The sequence below is a fragment of the Callionymus lyra genome, chromosome 18, assembly GCF_982586985.1.
Source record: "Callionymus lyra chromosome 18, fCalLyr1.hap1.1, whole genome shotgun sequence".
In the NCBI taxonomy this organism is placed as follows: domain Eukaryota; kingdom Metazoa; phylum Chordata; class Actinopteri; order Syngnathiformes; family Callionymidae; genus Callionymus; species Callionymus lyra.
The window spans coordinates 2799329-2825035 of NC_141835.1; the positions used below are offsets into that span (position 1 = coordinate 2799329).

Here is a 25707-nt window from a genome sequence, read left to right on the forward strand (position 1 = left end):
ATCACTAACAAACATCACTAACAAACATCACTAACAAACATCACTAACAAACATCCCTAACAAACATCCCTAACAAACATCCCTAACAAACATCACTAACAAACATCACTAACAAACGTCACCAACAAACATCACTAACAAACATCACTAACAAACATCACTAACAAACATCACTTAACAAACATCACTAACAAACATCACTAACAAACATCCCTAACAAACGTCCCTAACAAACGTCACTACAAACATCACTAACAAACATCACTAACAAACATCACTAACAAACATCACTAACAAACATCACAAACAAACATCACTAACAAACATCACTAACAAACATCACTAACAAACATCACTAACAAACATCACTAACAAACATCACTAACATCAAACATCACTAACAAACATCACTAACAATCATCACTAACAAACATCACTAACAAACATCACTAACAAACATCACTAACAAACATCACTAACAATCATCACTAACAAACATCACTAACAATCATCACTAACAAACATCACTAACAATCATCACTAACAAACATCACTAACAAACATCACTAACAAACATCACTAACAAACATCACTAACAAACATCACTAACAAACATCACTAACAAACATCACTAACAATCATCACTAACAAACATCACTAACAATCATCACTAACAATCATCACTAACAATCATCACTAACAAACATCACTAACAAACATCACTAACAAACATCACTAACAAACATCACTAACAAACATCACTAACAATCATCACTAACAATCATCACTAACAAACATCACTAACAAACATCACTAACAAACATCACTAACAAACGTCACTAACAAACATCACTAACAAACATCACTAACAAACATCACTAACAATCATCACTAACAATCATCACTAACAATCATCACTAACAAACATCACTAACAAACATCACTAACAAACATCACTAACAAACATCACTAACAAACATCACTAACAATCATCACTAACAATCATCACTAACAAACATCACTAACAAACATCACTAACAAACATCACTAACAAACATCACTAACAAACATCACTAACAAACATCACTAACAAACATCACTAACAAACATCACTAACAATCATCACTAACAAACATCACTAACAATCATCACTAACAAACATCACTAACAAACATCACTAACAAACATCACTAACAAACATCACTAACAAACATCACTAACAAACATCACTAACAATCATCACTAACAATCATCACTAACAAACATCACTAACAAACATCACTAAAAAACATCACTAACAATCATCACTAACAAACATCACTAACAAACATCACTAACAAACATCACTAACAAACATCACTAACAATCATCACTAACAAACATCACTAACAAACATCACTAACAAACATCACTAACAAACGTCACTAACAAACATCACTAACAAACATCACTAACAATCATCACTAACAAACATCACTAACAAACATCACTAACAATCATCACTAACAAACATCACTAACAAACATCACTAACAAACATCACTAACAAACATCACTAACAAACATCACTAACAGGTGGAACCGAACACGACGTCAACAATCAGACTCGTCATCAGACTCGTCTCTGGTTCTGTGAGGAGCAGGAAAGACAAAAAGCGACGTTTGGCTTCAGACCTGCTTTAATAAATAACGTGATGGATGGTACAGTCTTGAAACACAAACGTAACATCGCTCAGAAAAGAAAAAACGCATCTAGTGTTTAAGTCTTATTTCCAATATAACGTCTTCAGTGTTTCCACTGGACGACACAATATAATATAGGAGTCGATATTTACATGAACAACACGGTCACAAAAGAATGTCTACATGAAGTCAATGACAGCAGGGACAGGAAATCAAAAGGATGCCGTCGACGTCACGAACCAAAACAAAGCTGATCAACAGCGTCGTGACAAATAAAACACATTTGCTCCTATTTATACAGAGAACTTATGACGAGAATAAATAAAGACGGACATTATTTCCCAGCGTTCAAGAGTGAGAAGCTGCGTGTGCGACGGTGGTTCGACATTCATCCTCGCGACACATCATTGTCGACAGTGCATAGAAGTGGAGAGCTAAGGCCATCGGGAGCAGAGGGGGGGACACCAGGTGGGGACACCAGGTGCTTGAAAGAAGGATGGAGATGAAGATCCAACAGGAGCGAGTGGTCCTGAACCACAGAGCCAGAAGAAGACGTTCGCGTCATCGACGACTTCATCATCTAAAGCCTGATCATGTTTTATTTTATTCTTCAAATCCTGCTCGTTCACAGAATCTCAACCAGAAGAACCGAAGATGAAACGAACGAAACGTGTCATAACAGAAGAACAGAAGAACAGAAGAACAGAAGAACAGAAGAACAGAAGAACAGAAGAACAGAAGAACAGAAGAACAGAAGAACAGAAGAACAGAAGAACAGAAGAACAGAAGAACAGAAGAACAGAAGATTTTGAAGTTCATCCTGATCCTGTTTGGCAACTTGACGCTCGTGTAACATTTAAAACATTTAACTTGATCTCCACGTGATAAATAATGATGTGAAGGTAAAACCATGAGCCTCAAGAACATCCGAATATTCAACACTTCTTAACCACTGGCTTCACTCCTCGTCACCTCTGAAGGTACAAGAAGATCCTGGAGCTGCTCGAACCCTCGTGAAGATGAACGTATGTATGTGTGTGTTGGTGAAACATCACCGGCTCGTCCTGGTCCTCCTGCCGCGTCACGCCTCCTTCAACAACGGCATATCTGCGGAGACACAAACGAGTCACACCTCGGGTGGGATCTCGTGAGACGAGGGTTTTACCGTCGGCGTAGTCCATCTCAGAGTCCATCAGAGCCTCGCTTCCTGTCGGAGAGCCGTCCAGGAGAGGAGGTCCGGCCGCGCCCCTGGGGTCCCAGGTGGAGGACGACGGCGTCGGCGACGAGGAGAGTGCAGGCGCGGCGCCGTGGACCGCGTCTCCCTCCGAGCGCTTGAGCGCCGAGGGCCGCGAGGGCCCGGGCTCCGGGGCCACGGCGAGACCCTCGGACAGGACGATCTGGACGCGGGACTCTGGGCTGGCGTTGGCGGCGTCTCCGCCGCACACGGCCTCCTCGTAGGACGGCAGGCACACCTGGACGCCCTCCACCATGATGGACACGGGCGCACCTGGCAGCCCCGGCTCGCGTCTGGACCAGAGAGACAACGTCACGCTGGGACTCTTGCAGGAACTCGTCAAACATCCACTCAAATCAAGGAGTTTTCAATGGTTTCGCTGTCGTTTTGTCTTAACTTTACTTCTACTGGACACTTCCTGAGACGTCGTGTGAGACGTCCAGGCGTTCAGGAGACACTCGGAGTAGAATTACTTCTCAGAACTGTGTTGTTTCACTGATTTTCAGGTTTATTTTTTTTAAATAAACTTGACTCACACGAGCGTCTCGACGCGTCAAGAGACACAGATATCAAATATCTAATATATATATATATATATATACATATAAAAATATCTTCTTTTTTCAAAACAAATTGCCTTTAGAAAATTAATAATCAATATTGGGGAGTTTGGAAGTTTGACTTGAGCCGACCTCATCCAGCATCCACCACTAGGTGGATACATATATATATATATATATATAGTAAGTAAGTAAGTAATATATATTTATATAGCACTTTTCGAGACCAGGGTCACAAAGCGCTTTAACAATCAAAACAATACTCAAAACAGTACATACTTCAAAGATCAAGACAACACCGAGAACAACACAGGAGTATCCACCACTAGGAGGTTATGGATACATATATAATATATATATATATATATACACACATTATACATAGATGTCCAACATAGCTTATTGATATTCAACAGCTGTGTAGCTTCTATTTTTAACGAAATAACCTTGTTTTTATAGCTTTCTAATTATATATTTTTGGTGTATTTAAATTCAATCAAGTGTGCATCAAATTAAAAGGGTTCATTTCTTTACTTGACATTAAAATGCAAATATACAGTTTTCATAGTGTTTTTTCATTTTGGTGTTGCAGTTAAACATCCAGCCACTAGAGGGCAACAGTCATTACGTCATCTGCAGCTAAATGAACACTATGGAACCCCCTGAGGATGAGAGGATACAGTCGACATCAGCTGATGTTGGAACATATTTTTTCAGTTCCATTAACTTAGAGACAGTGGTTCTCAAGATCTCAGTCAAAGTCAGTGTCCCTTGTAATGGTGATGTAAAAAGACGTGCATTTTAAATCGTATCAGGAGGTCAGCGTGGTTTTAAAAAAACATCTCACCGGTGAAGAGACTTCAGTTTGGGCTGCAGCAGGACGAACAGCACGACCAGAAGCAGGACGAGGGCCACAGAACTGGCCGTGGATGAAACGATGGACAGAGCCGGCATCCCCAGCGGCAGCGCTGAGCCGTCGTCTGAGACACGAGAGAAGCAGCAGATCGTGAGGTTCTACCACGACTTGGCTCAGCGACGAGAACGGACCTTCTTCCACGAGGCAGCTGACGGGCGTCCTGCTGTCCCACTCGCCGTACTGACAGGTCAGGTACTTGTAGTCGCCCCTCAGGATGTAGCCCTCGTCGCAGAAGTACTCCACCACGGTGCCGTGGGTGAGGCGCCCGCACGGGAAGGGGTGGCAGAGGAAGCCCCCGTTGTCGGGTTGATAGGGAGGCAGACACACTGTGGACGTGAACATCAACCACAGTTCTGTTGTGTGGTCAGTGTGTCGTTTACCGTCACTGTGCAGACACCGAGGCGGCTCCGACGACCAGTGTCCCGGCACCAGACACGTGATGATGCCGGACCCTTCTTGAATGAAGCCCACCTCACAGTGGAACTCCAGGACGGTGCCCACCAGGAAGTAGCTGCTGTTGATCTCCGTCAGGTTGGACGAGACGTGTTGCTGCGTGTAAGGACGGGAACATCCTGGAGAACGTCAAGAGACATCTTCTGGTGAAGGTTTGTCCAACAGTTGTTGGATGTAATCATGCCATGAACGTACGTCAGAGTAAAAGGAAAATTGTGGAGGTTACATTTTTTAAGTTGAACTAAAGTGTGTATTTGTGTGTATTATGTTGTGATGTGTGACTCTATTGTATCATCAGTGTGTGTTTGTACAAAACTCTCTTGTCATTGAAATATAGACATTAGAAAGCGATCTTAAGCTCCGCCCACTGAAAACAAGTAGTGAGTAATAATTTTTCACTTGTGTTAACATCAACTAGTATCAACTCTGGTGTCATTAAACATCAACTAGTATCAACTCTGGTGTCATTAAACATCAACTAGTATCAACTCTGGTGTCATTAAACATCAACTGGTATCAACTCTGGTGTTATTAAACATCAACTAGAATCAACTCTGGTGACATTAAACATCAACTAGTATCAACTCTGGTGTCATTAAACATCAACTAGTATCAACTCTGGTGTCATTAAACATCAACTAGTATCAACTCTGGTGTCATTAAACATCAACTAGTATCAACTCTGTTGTCATTAAACATCAACTAGTATCAACTCTGGTGTCATTAAACATCAACTACTATCAACTCTGGTGTCATTAAACATCAACTAGTATCAACTCTGGTGTCATTAAACATCAACTAGTATCAACTCTGGTGTCATTAAACATCAACTAGTATCAACTCTGGTGACATTAAACATCAACTAGTATCAACTCTGGTGTCATCAAACATCAACTAGTATCAACTCTGGTGTCATTAAACATCAACTAGTATCAACTCTGGTGTCATTAGACATCAACTAGTATCAACTCTGGTGTCATTAAACATCAACTAGTATCAACTCTGGTGTCATTAAACATCAACTAGTATCAACTCTGGTGTCATTAAACATCAACTAGTATCAACTCTGGCGTCATTAAACATCAACTAGTATCAACTCTGGTGTCATTAAACATCAACTAGTATCAACTCTGGCGTCATTAAACATCAACTAGTATCAACTCTGGTGTTATTAAACATCAACTAGTATCAAAACTCTGGTGTCATTAAACATCAACTAGTATCAACTCTGGTGTCATTAAACATCAACTAGTATCAACTCTTGTGTCATTAAACATCAACTAGTATAAACTCTGGTGTTATTAAACATCAACTAGTATCAAAACTCTGGTGTCATTAAACATCAACTAGTATCAACTCTGGTGTCATTAAACATCAACTAGTATCAACTCTGGTGTCATTAAACATCAACTAGTATCAACTCTGGTGTCATTAAACATCAACTAGTATCAACTCTGGTGTCATTAAACATCAACTAGTATCGACTCTGGTGTCATTAAACGTCAACTAGTATCAACTCTGGTGTCATTGAAATCAACTAGTATCAACTCTGGTGTCATTAAACATAGACTAGTATCAACTCTGGTGTCATTAAACATCAACTAGTATCAACTCTAATGTCATTAAACATAGACTAGTATCAACTCTGGTGTCATTAAACATAGACTAGTATCAACTCTGGTGTCATTAAACATCAACTAGTATCAACTCTGGTGTCATTAAACATCAACTAGTATCAACTCTGGTGTCATTAAACATCAACTAGTATCAACTCTGGTGTCATTAAACATCAACTAGTATCAACTCTGGTGTCATTAAACATCAACTAGTATCAACTCTGGTGTCATTAAACATCAACTAGTATCAACTCTGGTGTCATTAAACATCAACTAGCATCAACTCTGGTGTCATTAAACATCAACTAGTATCAACTCTGGTGTCATTAAACATCAACTAGCATCAACTCTGGTGTCATTAAACATCAACTAGTATCAACTCTGGTGACATTAAACATCAACTAGTATCAACTCTGGTGTCATCAAACATCAACTAGTATCAACTCTGGTGTCATTAAACATCAACTAGTATCAACTCTGGTGTCATTAAACATCAACTAGTATCAACTCTGGTGTCATTAAACATCAACTAGTATCAACTCTGGTGTCATTAAACATCAACTAGTATCAACTCTGGTGTCATTAAACATCAACTAGTATCAACTCTGGCGTCATTAAACATCAACTAGTATCAACTCTGGTGTCATTAAACATCAACTAGTATCAACTCTGGCGTCATTAAACATCAACTAGTATCAACTCTGGTGTTATTAAACATCAACTAGTATCAAAACTCTGGTGTCATTAAACATCAACTAGTATCAACTCTGGTGTCATTAAACATCAACTAGTATCAACTCTGGTGTCATTAAACATCAACTAGTATAAACTCTGGTGTTATTAAACATCAACTAGTATCAAAACTCTGGTGTCATTAAACATCAACTAGTATCAACTCTGGTGTCATTAAACATCAACTAGTATCAACTCTGGTGTCATTAAACATCAACTAGTATCAACTCTGGTGTCATTAAACATCAACTAGTATCAACTCTGGTGTCATTAAACATCAACTAGTATCGACTCTGGTGTCATTAAACGTCAACTAGTATCAACTCTGGTGTCATTAAACATCAACTAGTATCAACTCTGGTGTCATTAAACATCAACTAGTATCAACTCTGGTGTCATTGAAATCAACTAGTATCAACTCTGGTGTCATTAAACATAGACTAGTATCAACTCTGGTGTCATTAAACATCAACTAGTATCAACTCTGGTGTCATTAAACATAGACTAGTATCAACTCTGGTGTCATTAAACATAGACTAGTATCAACTCTGGTGTCATTAAACATCAACTAGTATCAACTCTGGTGTCATTAAACATCAACTAGTATCAACTCTGGTGTCATTAAACATCAACTAGTATCAACTCTGGTGTCATTAAACATCAACTAGTATCAACTCTGGTGTCATTAAACATCAACTAGTATCAACTCTGGTGTCATTAAACATCAACTAGTATCAACTCTGGTGTCATTAAACATCAACTAGTATCAACTCTGGTGACATTAAACATCAACTAGTATCAACTCTGGTGTCATCAAACATCAACTAGTATCAACTCTGGTGTCATTAAACATCAACTAGTATCAACTCTGGTGTCATTAAACATCAACTAGTATCAACTCTGGTGTCATTAAACATCAACTAGTATCAACTCTGGTGTCATTAAACATCAACTAGTATCAACTCTGGTGTCATTAAACATCAACTAGTATCAACTCTGGCGTCATTAAACATCAACTAGTATCAACTCTGGTGTCATTAAACATCAACTAGTATCAACTCTGGCGTCATTAAACATCAACTAGTATCAACTCTGGTGTTATTAAACATCAACTAGTATCAAAACTCTGGTGTCATTAAACATCAACTAGTATCAACTCTGGTGTCATTAAACATCAACTAGTATCAACTCTGGTGTCATTAAACATCAACTAGTATCAACTCTGGTGTCATTAAACATCAACTAGTATAAACTCTGGTGTTATTAAACATCAACTAGTATCAAAGTTTTGGTGTCATTAAACATCAACTAGTATCAACTCTGGTGTCATTAAACATCAACTAGTATCAACTCTGGTGTCATTAAACATCAACTAGTATCAACTCTGGTGTCATTAAACATCAACTAGTATCAACTCTGGTGTCATTAAACATCAACTAGTATCGACTCTGGTGTCATTAAACGTCAACTAGTATCAACTCTGGTGTCATTAAACATCAACTAGTATCAACTCTGGTGTCATTAAACATCAACTAGTATCAACTCTGGTGTCATTAAACATCAACTAGTATCAACTCTGGTGTCATTAAACATCAACTAGTATCAACTCTGGTGTCATTAAACATCAACTAGTATCAACTCTGGCGTCATTAAACATCAACTAGTATCAACTCTGGTGTCATTAAACATCAACTAGTATCAACTCTGGCGTCATTAAACATCAACTAGTATCAACTCTGGCGTCATTAAACATCAACTAGTATCAACTCTGGTGTTATTAAACATCAACTAGTATCAAAACTCTGGTGTCATTAAACATCAACTAGTATCAACTCTGGTGTCATTAAACATCAACTAGTATCAACTCTGGTGTCATTAAACATCAACTAGTATCAACTCTGGTGTCATTAAACATCAACTAGTATAAACTCTGGTGTTATTAAACATCAACTAGTATCAAAGTTCTGGTGTCATTAAACATCAACTAGTATCAACTCTGGTGTCATTAAACATCAACTAGTATCAACTCTGGTGTCATTAAACATCAACTAGTATCAACTCTGGTGTCATTAAACATCAACTAGTATCAACTCTGGTGTCATTAAACATCAACTAGTATCGACTCTGGTGTCATTAAACGTCAACTAGTATCAACTCTGGTGTCATTAAACATCAACTAGTATCAACTCTGGTGTCATTAAACATCAACTAGTATCAACTCTGGTGTCATTAAACATCAACTAGTATCAACTCTGGTGTCATTAAACATCAACTAGTATCAACTCTGGTGTCATTAAACATCAACTAGTATCAACTCTGGCGTCATTAAACATCAACTAGTATCAACTCTGGTGTCATTAAACATCAACTAGTATCAACTCTGGCGTCATTAAACATCAACTAGTATCAACTCTGGTGTTATTAAACATCAACTAGTATCAAAACTCTGGTGTCATTAAACATCAACTAGTATCAACTCTGGTGTCATTAAACATCAACTAGTATCAACTCTTGTGTCATTAAACATCAACTAGTATAAACTCTGGTGTTATTAAACATCAACTAGTATCAAAACTCTGGTGTCATTAAACATCAACTAGTATCAACTCTGGTGTCATTAAACATCAACTAGTATCAACTCTGGTGTCATTAAACATCAACTAGTATCAACTCTGGTGTCATTAAACATCAACTAGTATCAACTCTGGTGTCATTAAACATCAACTAGTATCGACTCTGGTGTCATTAAACGTCAACTAGTATCAACTCTGGTGTCATTGAAATCAACTAGTATCAACTCTGGTGTCATTAAACATAGACTAGTATCAACTCTGGTGTCATTAAACATCAACTAGTATCAACTCTAATGTCATTAAACATAGACTAGTATCAACTCTGGTGTCATTGAACATAGACTAGTATCAACTCTGGTGTCATTAAACATCAACTAGTATCAACTCTGGTGTCATTAAACATCAACTAGTATCAACTCTGGTGTCATTAAACATCAACTAGTATCAACTCTGGTGTCATTAAACATCAACTAGTATCAACTCTGGTGTCATTAAACATCAACTAGTATCAACTCTGGTGTCATTAAACATCAACTAGTATCAACTCTGGTGTCATTAAACATCAACTAGTATCAACTCTGGTGTCATTAAACATCAACTAGCATCAACTCTGGTGTCATTAAACATCAACTAGTATCAACTCTGGTGACATTAAACATCAACTAGTATCAACTCTGGTGTCATCAAACATCAACTAGTATCAACTCTGGTGTCATTAAACATCAACTAGTATCAACTCTGGTGTCATTAAACATCAACTAGTATCAACTCTGGTGTCATTAAACATCAACTAGTATCAACTCTGGTGTCATTAAACATCAACTAGTATCAACTCTGGTGTCATTAAACATCAACTAGTATCAACTCTGGTGTCATTAAACATCAACTAGTATCAACTCTGGCGTCATTAAACATCAACTAGTATCAACTCTGGTGTCATTAAACATCAACTAGTATCAACTCTGGCGTCATTAAACATCAACTAGTATCAACTCTGGTGTTATTAAACATCAACTAGTATCAAAACTCTGGTGTCATTAAACATCAACTAGTATCAACTCTGGTGTCATTAAACATCAACTAGTATCAACTCTGGTGTCATTAAACATCAACTAGTATAAACTCTGGTGTTATTAAACATCAACTAGTATCAAAACTCTGGTGTCATTAAACATCAACTAGTATCAACTCTGGTGTCATTAAACATCAACTAGTATCAACTCTGGTGTCATTAAACATCAACTAGTATCAACTCTGGTGTCATTAAACATCAACTAGTATCGACTCTGGTGTCATTAAACGTCAACTAGTATCAACTCTGGTGTCATTAAACATCAACTAGTATCAACTCTGGTGTCATTAAACATCAACTAGTATCAACTCTGGTGTCATTGAAATCAACTAGTATCAACTCTGGTGTCATTAAACATAGACTAGTATCAACTCTGGTGTCATTAAACATCAACTAGTATCAACTCTGGTGTCATTAAACATCAACTAGTATCAACTCTGGTGTCATTAAACATCAACTAGTATCAACTCTGGTGTCATTAAACATCAACTAGTATCAACTCTGGCGTCATTAAACATCAACTAGTATCAACTCTGGTGTCATTAAACATCAACTAGTATCAACTCTGGCGTCATTAAACATCAACTAGTATCAACTCTGGTGTTATTAAACATCAACTAGTATCAAAACTCTGGTGTCATTAAACATCAACTAGTATCAACTCTGGTGTCATTAAACATCAACTAGTATCAACTCTGGTGTCATTAAACATCAACTAGTATAAACTCTGGTGTTATTAAACATCAACTAGTATCAAAACTCTGGTGTCATTAAACATCAACTAGTATCAACTCTGGTGTCATTAAACATCAACTAGTATCAACTCTGGTGTCATTAAACATCAACTAGTATCAACTCTGGTGTCATTAAACATCAACTAGTATCGACTCTGGTGTCATTAAACGTCAACTAGTATCAACTCTGGTGTCATTAAACATCAACTAGTATCAACTCTGGTGTCATTAAACATCAACTAGTATCAACTCTGGTGTCATTGAAATCAACTAGTATCAACTCTGGTGTCATTAAACATAGACTAGTATCAACTCTGGTGTCATTAAACATCAACTAGTATCAACTCTGGTGTCATTAAACATAGACTAGTATCAACTCTGGTGTCATTAAACATAGACTAGTATCAACTCTGGTGTCATTAAACATCAACTAGTATCAACTCTGGTGTCATTAAACATCAACTAGTATCAACTCTGGTGTCATTAAACATCAACTAGTATCAACTCTGGTGTCATTAAACATCAACTAGTATCAACTCTGGTGTCATTAAACATCAACTAGTATCAACTCTGGTGTCATTAAACATCAACTAGTATCAACTCTGGTGTCATTAAACATCAACTAGTATCAACTCTGGTGACATTAAACATCAACTAGTATCAACTCTGGTGTCATCAAACATCAACTAGTATCAACTCTGGTGTCATTAAACATCAACTAGTATCAACTCTGGTGTCATTAAACATCAACTAGTATCAACTCTGGTGTCATTAAACATCAACTAGTATCAACTCTGGTGTCATTAAACATCAACTAGTATCAACTCTGGTGTCATTAAACATCAACTAGTATCAACTCTGGCGTCATTAAACATCAACTAGTATCAACTCTGGTGTCATTAAACATCAACTAGTATCAACTCTGGCGTCATTAAACATCAACTAGTATCAACTCTGGTGTTATTAAACATCAACTAGTATCAAAACTCTGGTGTCATTAAACATCAACTAGTATCAACTCTGGTGACATTAAACATCAACTAGTATCAACTCTGGTGTCATCAAACATCAACTAGTATCAACTCTGGTGTCATTAAACATCAACTAGTATCAACTCTGGTGTCATTAAACATCAACTAGTATCAACTCTAATGTCATTAAACATCAACTAGTATCAACTCTGGTGTCATTAAACATCAACTAGTATCAACTCTGGTGTCATTAAACATCAACTAGTATCAACTCTGGCGTCATTAAACATCAACTAGTATCAACTCTGGTGTCATTAAACATCAACTAGTATCAACTCTGGCGTCATTAAACATCAACTAGTATCAACTCTGGTGTTATTAAACATCAACTAGTATCAAAACTCTGGTGTCATTAAACATCAACTAGTATCAACTCTGGTGTCATTAAACATCAACTAGTATCAACTCTGGTGTCATTAAACATCAACTAGTATAAACTCTGGTGTTATTAAACATCAACTAGTATCAAAACTCTGGTGTCATTAAACATCAACTAGTATCAACTCTGGTGTCATTAAACATCAACTAGTATCAACTCTGGTGTCATTAAACATCAACTAGTATCAACTCTGGTGTCATTAAACATCAACTAGTATCAACTCTGGTGTCATTAAACATCAACTAGTATCGACTCTGGTGTCATTAAACGTCAACTAGTATCAACTCTGGTGTCATTAAACATCAACTAGTATCAACTCTGGTGTCATTAAACATCAACTAGTATCAACTCTGGTGTCATTGAAATCAACTAGTATCAACTCTGGTGTCATTAAACATAGACTAGTATCAACTCTGGTGTCATTAAACATCAACTAGTATCAACTCTGGTGTCATTAAACATAGACTAGTATCAACTCTGGTGTCATTAAACATAGACTAGTATCAACTCTGGTGTCATTAAACATCAACTAGTATCAACTCTGGTGTCATTAAACATCAACTAGTATCAACTCTGGTGTCATTAAACATCAACTAGTATCAACTCTGGTGTCATTAAACATCAACTAGTATCAACTCTGGTGTCATTAAACATCAACTAGTATCAACTCTGGTGTCATTAAACATCAACTAGTATCAACTCTGGTGTCATTAAACATCAACTAGTATCAACTCTGGTGACATTAAACATCAACTAGTATCAACTCTGGTGTCATCAAACATCAACTAGTATCAACTCTGGTGTCATTAAACATCAACTAGTATCAACTCTGGTGTCATTAAACATCAACTAGTATCAACTCTGGTGTCATTAAACATCAACTAGTATCAACTCTGGTGTCATTAAACATCAACTAGTATCAACTCTGGTGTCATTAAACATCAACTAGTATCAACTCTGGCGTCATTAAACATCAACTAGTATCAACTCTGGTGTCATTAAACATCAACTAGTATCAACTCTGGCGTCATTAAACATCAACTAGTATCAACTCTGGTGTTATTAAACATCAACTAGTATCAAAACTCTGGTGTCATTAAACATCAACTAGTATCAACTCTGGTGTCATTAAACATCAACTAGTATCAACTCTGGTGTCATTAAACATCAACTAGTATCAACTCTGGTGTCATTAAACATCAACTAGTATAAACTCTGGTGTTATTAAACATCAACTAGTATCAAAGTTCTGGTGTCATTAAACATCAACTAGTATCAACTCTGGTGTCATTAAACATCAACTAGTATCAACTCTGGTGTCATTAAACATCAACTAGTATCAACTCTGGTGTCATTAAACATCAACTAGTATCAACTCTGGTGTCATTAAACATCAACTAGTATCGACTCTGGTGTCATTAAACGTCAACTAGTATCAACTCTGGTGTCATTAAACATCAACTAGTATCAACTCTGGTGTCATTAAACATCAACTAGTATCAACTCTGGTGTCATTAAACATCAACTAGTATCAACTCTGGTGTCATTAAACATCAACTAGTATCAACTCTGGTGTCATTAAACATCAACTAGTATCAACTCTGGCGTCATTAAACATCAACTAGTATCAACTCTGGTGTCATTAAACATCAACTAGTATCAACTCTGGCGTCATTAAACATCAACTAGTATCAACTCTGGCGTCATTAAACATCAACTAGTATCAACTCTGGTGTTATTAAACATCAACTAGTATCAAAACTCTGGTGTCATTAAACATCAACTAGTATCAACTCTGGTGTCATTAAACATCAACTAGTATCAACTCTGGTGTCATTAAACATCAACTAGTATCAACTCTGGTGTCATTAAACATCAACTAGTATAAACTCTGGTGTTATTAAACATCAACTAGTATCAAAGTTCTGGTGTCATTAAACATCAACTAGTATCAACTCTGGTGTCATTAAACATCAACTAGTATCAACTCTGGTGTCATTAAACATCAACTAGTATCAACTCTGGTGTCATTAAACATCAACTAGTATCAACTCTGGTGTCATTAAACATCAACTAGTATCGACTCTGGTGTCATTAAACGTCAACTAGTATCAACTCTGGTGTCATTAAACATCAACTAGTATCAACTCTGGTGTCATTAAACATCAACTAGTATCAACTCTGGTGTCATTGAAATCAACTAGTATCAACTCTGGTGTCATTAAACATAGACTAGTATCAACTCTGGTGTCATTAAACATCAACTAGTATCAACTCTGGTGTCATTAAACATAGACTAGTATCAACTCTGGTGTCATTAAACATAGACTAGTATCAACTCTGGTGTCATTAAACATCAACTAGTATCAACTCTGGTGTCATTAAACATAGACTAGTATCAACTCTGGTGTCATTAAACATCAACTAGTATCAACTCTGGTGTCATTAAACATCAACTAGTATCAACTCTGGTGTCATTAAACATCAACTAGTATCAACTCTGGTGTCATTAAACATCAACTAGTATCAACTCTGGCGTCATTAAACATCAACTAGTATCAACTCTGGTGTTATTAAACATCAACTAGTATCAAAACTCTGGTGTCATTAAACATCAACTAGTATCAACTCTGGTGTCATTAAACATCAACTAGTATCAACTCTGGTGTCATTAAACATCAACTAGTATAAACTCTGGTGTTATTAAACATCAACTAGTATCAAAGTTCTGGTGTCATTAAACATCAACTAGTATCAACTCTGGTGTCATTAAACATCAACTAGTATCAACTCTGGTGTCATTAAACATCAACTAGTATCAACTCTGGTGTCATTAAACATCAACTAGTATCAACTCTGGTGTCATTAAACATCAACTAGTATCGACTCTGGTGTCATTAAACGTCAACTAGTATCAACTCTGGTGTCATTAAACATCAACTAGTATCAACTCTGGTGTCATTAAACATCAACTAGTATCAACTCTGGTGTCATTGAAATCAACTAGTATCAACTCTGGTGTCATTAAACATAGACTAGTATCAACTCTGGTGTCATTAAACATCAACTAGTATCAACTCTGGTGTCATTAAACATAGACTAGTATCAACTCTGGTGTCATTAAACATAGACTAGTATCAACTCTGGTGTCATTAAACATCAACTAGTATCAACTCTGGTGTCATTAAACATAGACTAGTATCAACTCTGGTGTCATTAAACATCAACTAGTATCAACTCTGGTGTCATTAAACATCAACTAGTATCAACTCTGGTGTCATTAAACATCAACTAGTATAAACTCTGGTGTTATTAAACATCAACTAGTATCAAAGTTCTGGTGTCATTAAACATCAACTAGTATCAACTCTGGTGTCATTAAACATCAACTAGTATCAACTCTGGTGTCATTAAACATCAACTAGTATCAACTCTGGTGTCATTAAACATCAACTAGTATCAACTCTGGTGTCATTAAACATCAACTAGTATCGACTCTGGTGTCATTAAACGTCAACTAGTATCAACTCTGGTGTCATTAAACATCAACTAGTATCAACTCTGGTGTCATTAAACATCAACTAGTATCAACTCTGGTGTCATTGAAATCAACTAGTATCAACTCTGGTGTCATTAAACATAGACTAGTATCAACTCTGGTGTCATTAAACATCAACTAGTATCAACTCTGGTGTCATTAAACATAGACTAGTATCAACTCTGGTGTCATTAAACATAGACTAGTATCAACTCTGGTGTCATTAAACATCAACTAGTATCAACTCTGGTGTCATTAAACATAGACTAGTATCAACTCTGGTGTCATTAAACATCAACTAGTATCAACTCTGGTGTCATTAAACATCAACTAGTATCAACTCTGGTGTCATTAAACATCAACTAGTATCAACTCTGGTGTCATGTAGTGAATGTTCTTCAAGATGCAGTAACTTGTCATCATGACCATGTTTTAATTATTACTTTATAAAGTTGCTCTGAAATCTGGACGAACGAGAGGTTATGAGAGTCCATGATGATGTAATGATAATCCAGCTGTAATCACCCTTTGTTTATACAACGAGTCCCTTGGAGGTTGAGACCATTGATGACGCGCGGTGACAAACCTCCATGCTTGCATCCCACAACGGGTTTTCAGTGGGCGGAGCTTAAGATCATTTTCTAATGTCAATATTTCAATGAAAATAGAGTTTTGTACAAACACACACTGATGATGCAATAGAGTCACACATCACAACAACAAACACACTGATGATACAATAGAGTCACACATCACAACAACACACACACACTGATGATACAATAGAGTCACACATCACAACAACACACACACACTGATGATACAATAGAGTCACATATCACAACAACACAAACACACACACTGATGATACAATAGAGTCACACATCACACACACACTGATGATACAATAGAGTCACACATCACAACAACACACACACACTGATGATACAATAGAGTCACACATCACAACAACACACACACACATTGATGATACAATAGAGTCACATATCACAACAACACAAACACACACACTGATGATACAATAGAGTCACACATCACACACACACTGATGATACAATAGAGTCAAACATCACAACAACACACATACTGATGATACAATAGAGTCACACATCACAACAACACACACACGCTGATGATGCAATAGAGTCACACATCACAACAATACAAACACACTGATGATGCAATAGAGTCACACATCACAACAATACAAACACACTGATGATACAATAGAGTCACACATCACAACAATACAAACACACTGATGATACAATAGAGTCACACATCACAACAACACACACACACTGATGATACAATAGAGTCACACATCACAACAACACACACACACTGATGATGCAATAGAGTCACACATCACAACAACACACACACTGATGATACAATAGAGTCACACATCACAACAATACAAACACACTGATGATACAATAGAGTCACACATCACAACAACAACACACACACTGATGATACAATAGAGTCACATATCACAACAACACACACACACTGATGATACAATAGAGTCACACATCACAACAACACACACACACACACACTGATGATACATTAGAGTCACACATCACAACAACACACACACTGATGATACAATAGAGTCACACATCACAACAACACACACACACTGATGATGCAATAGAGTCACACATCACAACAACACACACACACTGATGATACAATAGAGTCACATAACACAACAACACACACACTGATGATACAATAGAGTCACACATCACAACAACACAAACACACACTGATGATACATTAGAGTCACACATCACAACAACACACACACTGATGATGCAATAGAGTCACACATCACAACAACACACACACACTGATGATACAATAGAGTCACACATCACAACAACACACACACTGATGATACAATAGAGCTCCTGGTGATAAGATTCCAGGGTTGAGTCAGTACTTGGGTGACTTATGTCAGTCTGTCAAACTGAGCCTGAGAAACCTGGGTGTTGTATTTGATAAAGACATGTCTCTTGTTCAACACTGAAGAAAACTGACCAGAAACTGTTTCCTTCAACTGAGAAAAATCTCTAAACTTAGGAAAATGTTGTCAGAACATGATCTGGATCTTATAATCCATGCGTTTGTTTCTTCTCGTCTGGACTATTGTAACAGTTTGTTTTCATGTCTAAACAAGAAGGATCGTCTCGTCGGCAGTTCATACTAAACTCTGCAGCGAGAATTCTGAGCCGCTCTAGTAGAAGAACTCACATTTCTCCTTCAAACTCTTCACTGGCTTCCAGTTTCTTTCAGGATCAACTTTAAAATTCTGGTTCTTACTTTCAGATCTATTCATGGTCAGGCTCCTCCTTACATCACTGATCTGATCCAGCCTTACACCCCAGCTCGGGCTCTGAGGTCTGTGGATCAGAATCTACTTATGGTTCCACGCACACGGCTCAGGAACAGAGGAGAGAAATCTTTTCAGGCTGTTGCTCCTAAGCTTTGGAACCATCTTCTCTCTCTTTGCGCTTGATGGAGTCTACTGACTCCTTTAAGAAACATCTTAAGACGTTTCTATTTGTTCAGGCTTTTCCTTGAATTTCTCGAACTCCTGTGTTGTTCTCAGTATTATCTTGATCTTTTAATTCAAGTATATTATATATATATATATTTAATAATATTATCTTCTTTATTGAGTATTGTTTTGATTGTCTAAGCGCTTTGTGACCCTGGTCTCGAAAAGCGCTATATAAATATATATTACTTACTTACTTACTTACACATCACAACAATACAAACACACTGATGATACAATAGAGTCACACATCACAACAACACACACACACTGATGATGCAATAGAGTCACACATCACAACAACACACACACACTGATGATACAATAGAGTCACACATCACAACAACACACACACACTGATGATACAATAGAGTCACACATCACAACAACACACACACACACTGATGATACAATAGAGTCACACATCACAACAGCACACACACTGATGATACAATAGAGTCACACATCACAACAACACACACACTGATGATACAATAGAGTCACACATCACAACAACACACACACTGATGATACAATAGAGTCACACATCACAACACACACACTGATGATACAATAGAGTCACACATCACAACAACACACACACTGATGATACAATAGAGTCACACATCACACACTCACATACACACATTAGTTTAACTTTAAATGACCATTAATCTAATAACATTTATTTTAATGCTCAACCTTAACATTGCATAGAGGTCTCCTCCCTCTCAACAACCCTCTCAGTAACGTTGACCTAAACTTCTCCCATAACGCTTTGCCGCCCAGCCAACATTGCTTACAGCTGTCAATGGCTTTTAACATATGTAAGTGTTATGGTCACCAGTGCATCAATGCAAGGTCAGTGGTTGTGTTGCTGTTCAAAAACAGAAGCTGGTGAAAATGAGTGAAGTTCAGGGTGAGAGTGAGAGTGAGAGTTCAGGGTGAAGTTCAGGGTGAGAGTGAGGGGTGAGAGTGAGAGTGAGGGTGAGAGTGAGGGGTGAGAGTGAGGGTGAGAGTGAGGGTGAGAGTGAGGGTGAGAGTGAGAGTGAGGGGTGAGAGTGAGGGTGAGAGTGAGAGTGAGGGTGAGGGTGAGAGTGAGGGGTGAGAGTGAGGGTGAGAGTGAGAGTGAGGGTGAGGGTGAGGGTGAGAGTGAGAGTGAGGGTGAGGGTGAGGGTGAGAGTGAGGGTGAGGGTGAGAGTGAGAGTGAGAGTGAGGGTGAGGGTGAGGGTGAGAGTGAGGGTGAGGGTGAGGGTGAGGGTGAGGGTGAGGGTGAGAGTGAGGGTGAGGGTGAGGGTGAGGGTGAGGGTGAGAGTGAGAGTGAGGGTGAGGGTGAGGGTGAGAGTGAGGGTGAGAGTGAGGGGTGAGAGTGAGAGTGAGGGTGAGAGTGAGGGGCTGATCATCATCATGGTATCTATCACCTGTAATAATCTCTAGACCCACCTTGACTGACGCAGCTGATCTCCACCGGACCGTCCCACTGCCCGTTCTGACAGGTCAGATATTTATACTCTCCCTTGAGAACGAAGCCGGGGTCGCAGAAGAACTTGAGGACGGTGCCGTGTGAAAAGGTCTGGCAGGGCGACGGGTGGCAGGTGTACCCCCCGTTCTCCGGCTCCGTCATCGGCAGACACGCTGAGGACGAGAACCAAGACGTCAACGACACTTGAACATTGAAAGGTACGACTCTAAGTTACCGTCGCTGCGGACACAGCGAGGAGGTTCAGAAGACCAGCGTCCTGAGGAGGTGCAGGAGATCAAGCTGGGACCGTTGGGCAGGTACCCCGGGTCGCAGCTGTACTGCAGCACGGTGCCGGCGGGGAAGCGACCCATGGTGTTGGCGGTGAGGTTGACCCAGCTGTTCTGGACCATGTACGGCGTCATACATCCTGCGCGAGAGACGCGTTAGCATCAGGACGCCGCTGACGTTGAGGAGCACGTGCTCACCTTGCTCCGCCAGACAGGTGACCCGCAGCTGACTGTCCCACTCCCCGTATTCACAGGTGAGGTATTTCCGCTCGCCTCTCAGGGAGAAGCCGTCGTCGCACAGGTACTCGATCACGGTGCCGTGAGACAGGGTCTGACACGGCGAAGGGTGGCAGACGTAGCCGCCGCTCTCCGGCTGGTACGGAGGTTGACAGACTTCAAGAAGTCAGAGATGAGAATGTGTTCGTCAACAAGAGTCACGGAATGAACGTTAACAAAAGAACTGTTGCTCAGTGTGTGTTCATCGAGAGATACAGTCAAACGTTATTCAATTCAACTTTATTTAAAGTGTCTTATCATAACAAAGTTATCTCAAGACACTATACAGTTGAAATAAGACTACAGTTGATTAAGGAAAAATAGATCCCAGCAATTCGACAAAGAGCAAGAAACAAAACACTGTACAGTGAGCAATGGCGAGGAAAAACTTCCTTTTAGAAGCAGAAACCTCGAGCGGAACCAGACTCATTGTTGACGGCCTGCCGCTTTGACCGGCTGGGAGGAAGGATGGGGGGGTAGACAGATGGATAAGGAGAGGAGTGAGGGAAATTATAGTGAGAAAAAAAAAGAAAAGAGGAGAGTGTAGGAGAGTCCATGGAGGTGCTGGAGAGAAAGTTATTGATGCAGGGGGAGATTCCTTGTGGTAATCTAGTGCACTGACCTGACCCTGGTCTTCAATCCGGTTCTGATCCAGCTTCTCAGAGTTGGATCAGGTATCGATGGCAAGGGTTCGATACACAGATACCATCAAGACAACAAGGAAAATCCCCCTTTACTCTTCGCAGACAACAAAGTTGAGAATCTAAACCATTTTTTATTTAAGTTCTTAAAATTCTGGTTAAGATTTAAACACTCAAGTTCATACTCTAACCCTGGTATTGGATCAGAACCGGTCGATTCTCATCCCTATAGTTCTTGCGTTGGTTCCTACCGTCGCTGTGGATGCAGTTCGGTGGTTCTGAAGACCAGAGGCCCAGTGAGGTGCAGGTGAGGATGCTGGGCCCGTCCGTCAGGTACCCCGGGTCACAGCGGTACTCCAGAACCGCGTCCACGGGAAAGAAGCTCACGTTGGACTCCGACAGGTTGGCGGAGCCATGTTGCACGATGACGGGTCGGAAACAACCTGAGATATAAAACAAAACATGTTTTTAATTTCATTCTCCGGCGTCTTCTTGACAGGCTTGAGCTCAATAGATTGAATTAAACAAGAGTCAGCCAAATCACACCCGCTTTGTTTATACAACGAGTCCCTTGGAGGTGGAGACCATTGATGGTGCGCTGTGACCAACCTCCATGCTTGACCAATCACAGCAGAGTGGGTGTGGTTATGATCAACAAGATTTCATCTCCAGAAGAACAAAGCGTTTTCAGTGGGCGGAGCTTAAGATCATTTTCTAATGTCAATATTTAAATGAAGAGAGTTTTGTACAAACACACACTGATGATACAATAGAGTCACACATCACAACAACACACACACATACTGATGATACAATAGAGTCACACATCACAACAACACAAACACACACACTGATGATACAATAGAGTCACACATCACAACAACACAAACACACACACTGATGATACCATAGAGTCACACATCACAGCAACACAAACACACACACTGATGATACAATAGTCACACATCACAACAACACAAACACACACACTGATGATACAATAGAGTCACACATCACAACAACACAAACACACACACTGATGATACAATAGTCACACATCACAACAACACACACATACACACAAACTGATGATACCATAGAGTCACACATCACAACAACACACACACTGATGATACAATAGTCACACATCACAACAACACACACACTGATGATACAATAGAGTCACACATCACAACAACACACACACTGATGATACAATAGAGTCACACATCACAACAACAACACACACTGATGTTACAATAGAGTCACACATCACAACAACACACACACACTGATGATACAATAGAGTCACACGTCACAACAACACACACACTGATGATACAATAGTCACACATCACAACAACACACACACTGATGATACAATAGAGTCACACATCACAACACACACACTGATGATACAATAGAGTCACACATCACAACAACACACACACTGATGATACAATAGAGTCACACATCACAACAACACACACACTGATGATACAATAGAGTCACACATCACAACAACACACACACTGATGATACAATAGAGTCACATCACAACAACACACACACACACACACACAAACTGATGATACAATAGAGTCACACATCACAACAACACAAACACACACACTGATGATACAATAGTCACACATCACAACAACACACACACACTGATGATACAATAGACTCACACATCACAACAACACGAATACACACATTATTTTTAATATCACCAATTGTGACTTAAACATCAGATCATAAATATTTTATTGTCATCATCAGTGAAGATTATTTACAAATTGGTTTTGATAACGTTTACAACATTAAACACATGAAACAAAACCGTGACCATAAATACAAATAAAGTTAAACTATTTACGAAGTGCAGATTAAGAAATGAAAGTGTCTTATTGGTTACCTCAAGGTTAAAGGTTGAAAACAAATCAAATATGTACCCGTTTGTAAGTAGCTCTGTGTATGTAAATGATTGTTGATTGTGCTGTCAATGTTTTTGTACTATAGACTTTTATTGTGTATTTGTAAATATTAAATAAATATAAGCGCGACCAGGAGTTGAAAATTAGCACAAGCTGTAAATTCTTTATGCGTCTCATCAACTGCAAACTTGTATTGTAACTATGTTGACTGACAAATACATGAATTAATAAAAAATAATAAAAAATATTGCAGAGGGGAAGAAACGGATCAACTTGAGGAGAGAAATAAAAAACAAGAGTGTTTAATTCTCTTAATAACAATATGTTATGATCTTAATTATCAATATGTTATGATTTTAATAATCAATATGTTATGATCTTAATTATCAATATGTTATGATCTTAATAATCAATATGTTATGATCTTAATTATCAATATGTTATGATCTTAATAATCAATATGTTATGATCTTAATTATCAATATGTTATGATCTTAATTATCAATATGTTATGATCTTAATAATCAATATGTTATGATCTTAATTATCAATATGTTATGATCTTAATAATAAATATGTTATGATCTTAATAATCAATATGTTATGATCTTAATTATCAATATGTTATGATCTTAATTATCAATGTTATGATCTTAATTACAATATGTTATGATCTTAATTACAATATGTTATGATCTTAATTATCAATATGTTATGATCTTAATAATCAATATGTTATGATCTTAATAATCAATATGTTATGATCTTAATTATCAATGTTATGATCTTAATTATCAATATGTTATGATCTTAATTATCAATATGTTATGATCTTAATTATCAATATGTTATTATCTTAATAATCAATATGTTATGATCTTAATAATCAATATGTTATGATCTTAATTATCAATATGTTATTATCTTAATAATCAATATGTTATTATCTTAATAATCAATATGTTATGATCTTAATAATCAATATGTTATGATCTTAATTATCAATATGTTGGACTTACTTAACTAAATGGGCTAAAACAGTCATTGCACTGCGTTTGAATTCTGTTTAACACAAGATGAAGATTGTAAAGAAAGAAAAATGATTATTATTATTACAGAATGAGATGTTATTTGTAATGTTTTCTGTCCTTCATTATCATCCTCAGGTTCTAAACCATCAACATGGATCCACCGGGAGGTGAAGACCACATGAATGAAGACGAAGGTTGGTCTGGACTCACCTGAGCACCGCACACCTGACACCAGGCTCTGCAGCAGGAAGAAGAAGAAGAAGCGACTCTGGGCCTCAGAGGCCAGTGATGGAGACTCTCTCTTTCCATCGCTCATCTTCCCTGCGCTGTCAATCATCCTGAGACCATCACATGTGTTTAGATCAACCAGACCGTTGAGGGTTTGACGTCATTGCATCAGTTCCTGCTCTTGACTGCAGGAGGACGATGACAACAACACAACAACAACACAACAACAACACAACAACAACACAACAACATCTGGGACAATAAGAAGCTGGACAACAGTCAAATAACGCAACATTATTACGTCAATAACCATTGTTTGACACGAGGGTTTTCTATAGAAAATGACAATAATAAGATCTATATACATTTTTTCTCCATTTAATAAAACAATATTTTTTTATTGTCACTTGGATATTTCAATAAAACATGCTAACGCTAGCATGCTAACTGATAAACTGTCACATCTACGTACCACAAAAGTAAGGCCTCGGTTCCACCAGCCGCACTTCTTCACCTTTTAAACAGTCAGCGACACCGTATCGGCCCATTTGGGTTCGGTTCGGTACCGCCGGACAACCTGTAAAAACGGTGACGCTGGGCTGAGCTGAGCTAGCATCTGATGCTAACCGCTGGTTAGCCGCTGTGACGGAGGCGGCAGTTAGGTGACGTCACGTGGTCGCCATGGCAACGCGGTCGCGTCGCTAAACGGTTTTTTTTTCGTAGAAACAA

At 38.1% G+C, this 25707-nt stretch overlaps 1 protein-coding gene across 1 annotated transcript; it reads right to left on the reverse strand.

The window, feature by feature from the left end:
- Positions 1-1667: 1667 nt before the first annotated feature.
- On the reverse strand, positions 1668-25615 carry LOC148060062 (sushi domain-containing protein 4-like). Its single transcript, XM_087780312.1, has 11 exons — positions 25451-25615; positions 24961-25088; positions 22031-22222; positions 21061-21255; positions 20811-21002; positions 20557-20748; positions 4773-4964; positions 4524-4718; positions 4324-4456; positions 2848-3209; positions 1668-2789 (listed from the first exon to the last, which is right to left on the reverse strand). The coding sequence occupies exons 2-11, from the start codon at positions 25085-25087 to the stop codon at positions 2764-2766; spliced, it is 1806 nt and encodes a 601-aa protein (XP_087636438.1). The 5' UTR covers position 25088; positions 25451-25615; the 3' UTR covers positions 1668-2763.
- Positions 25616-25707: the final 92 nt, after the last annotated feature.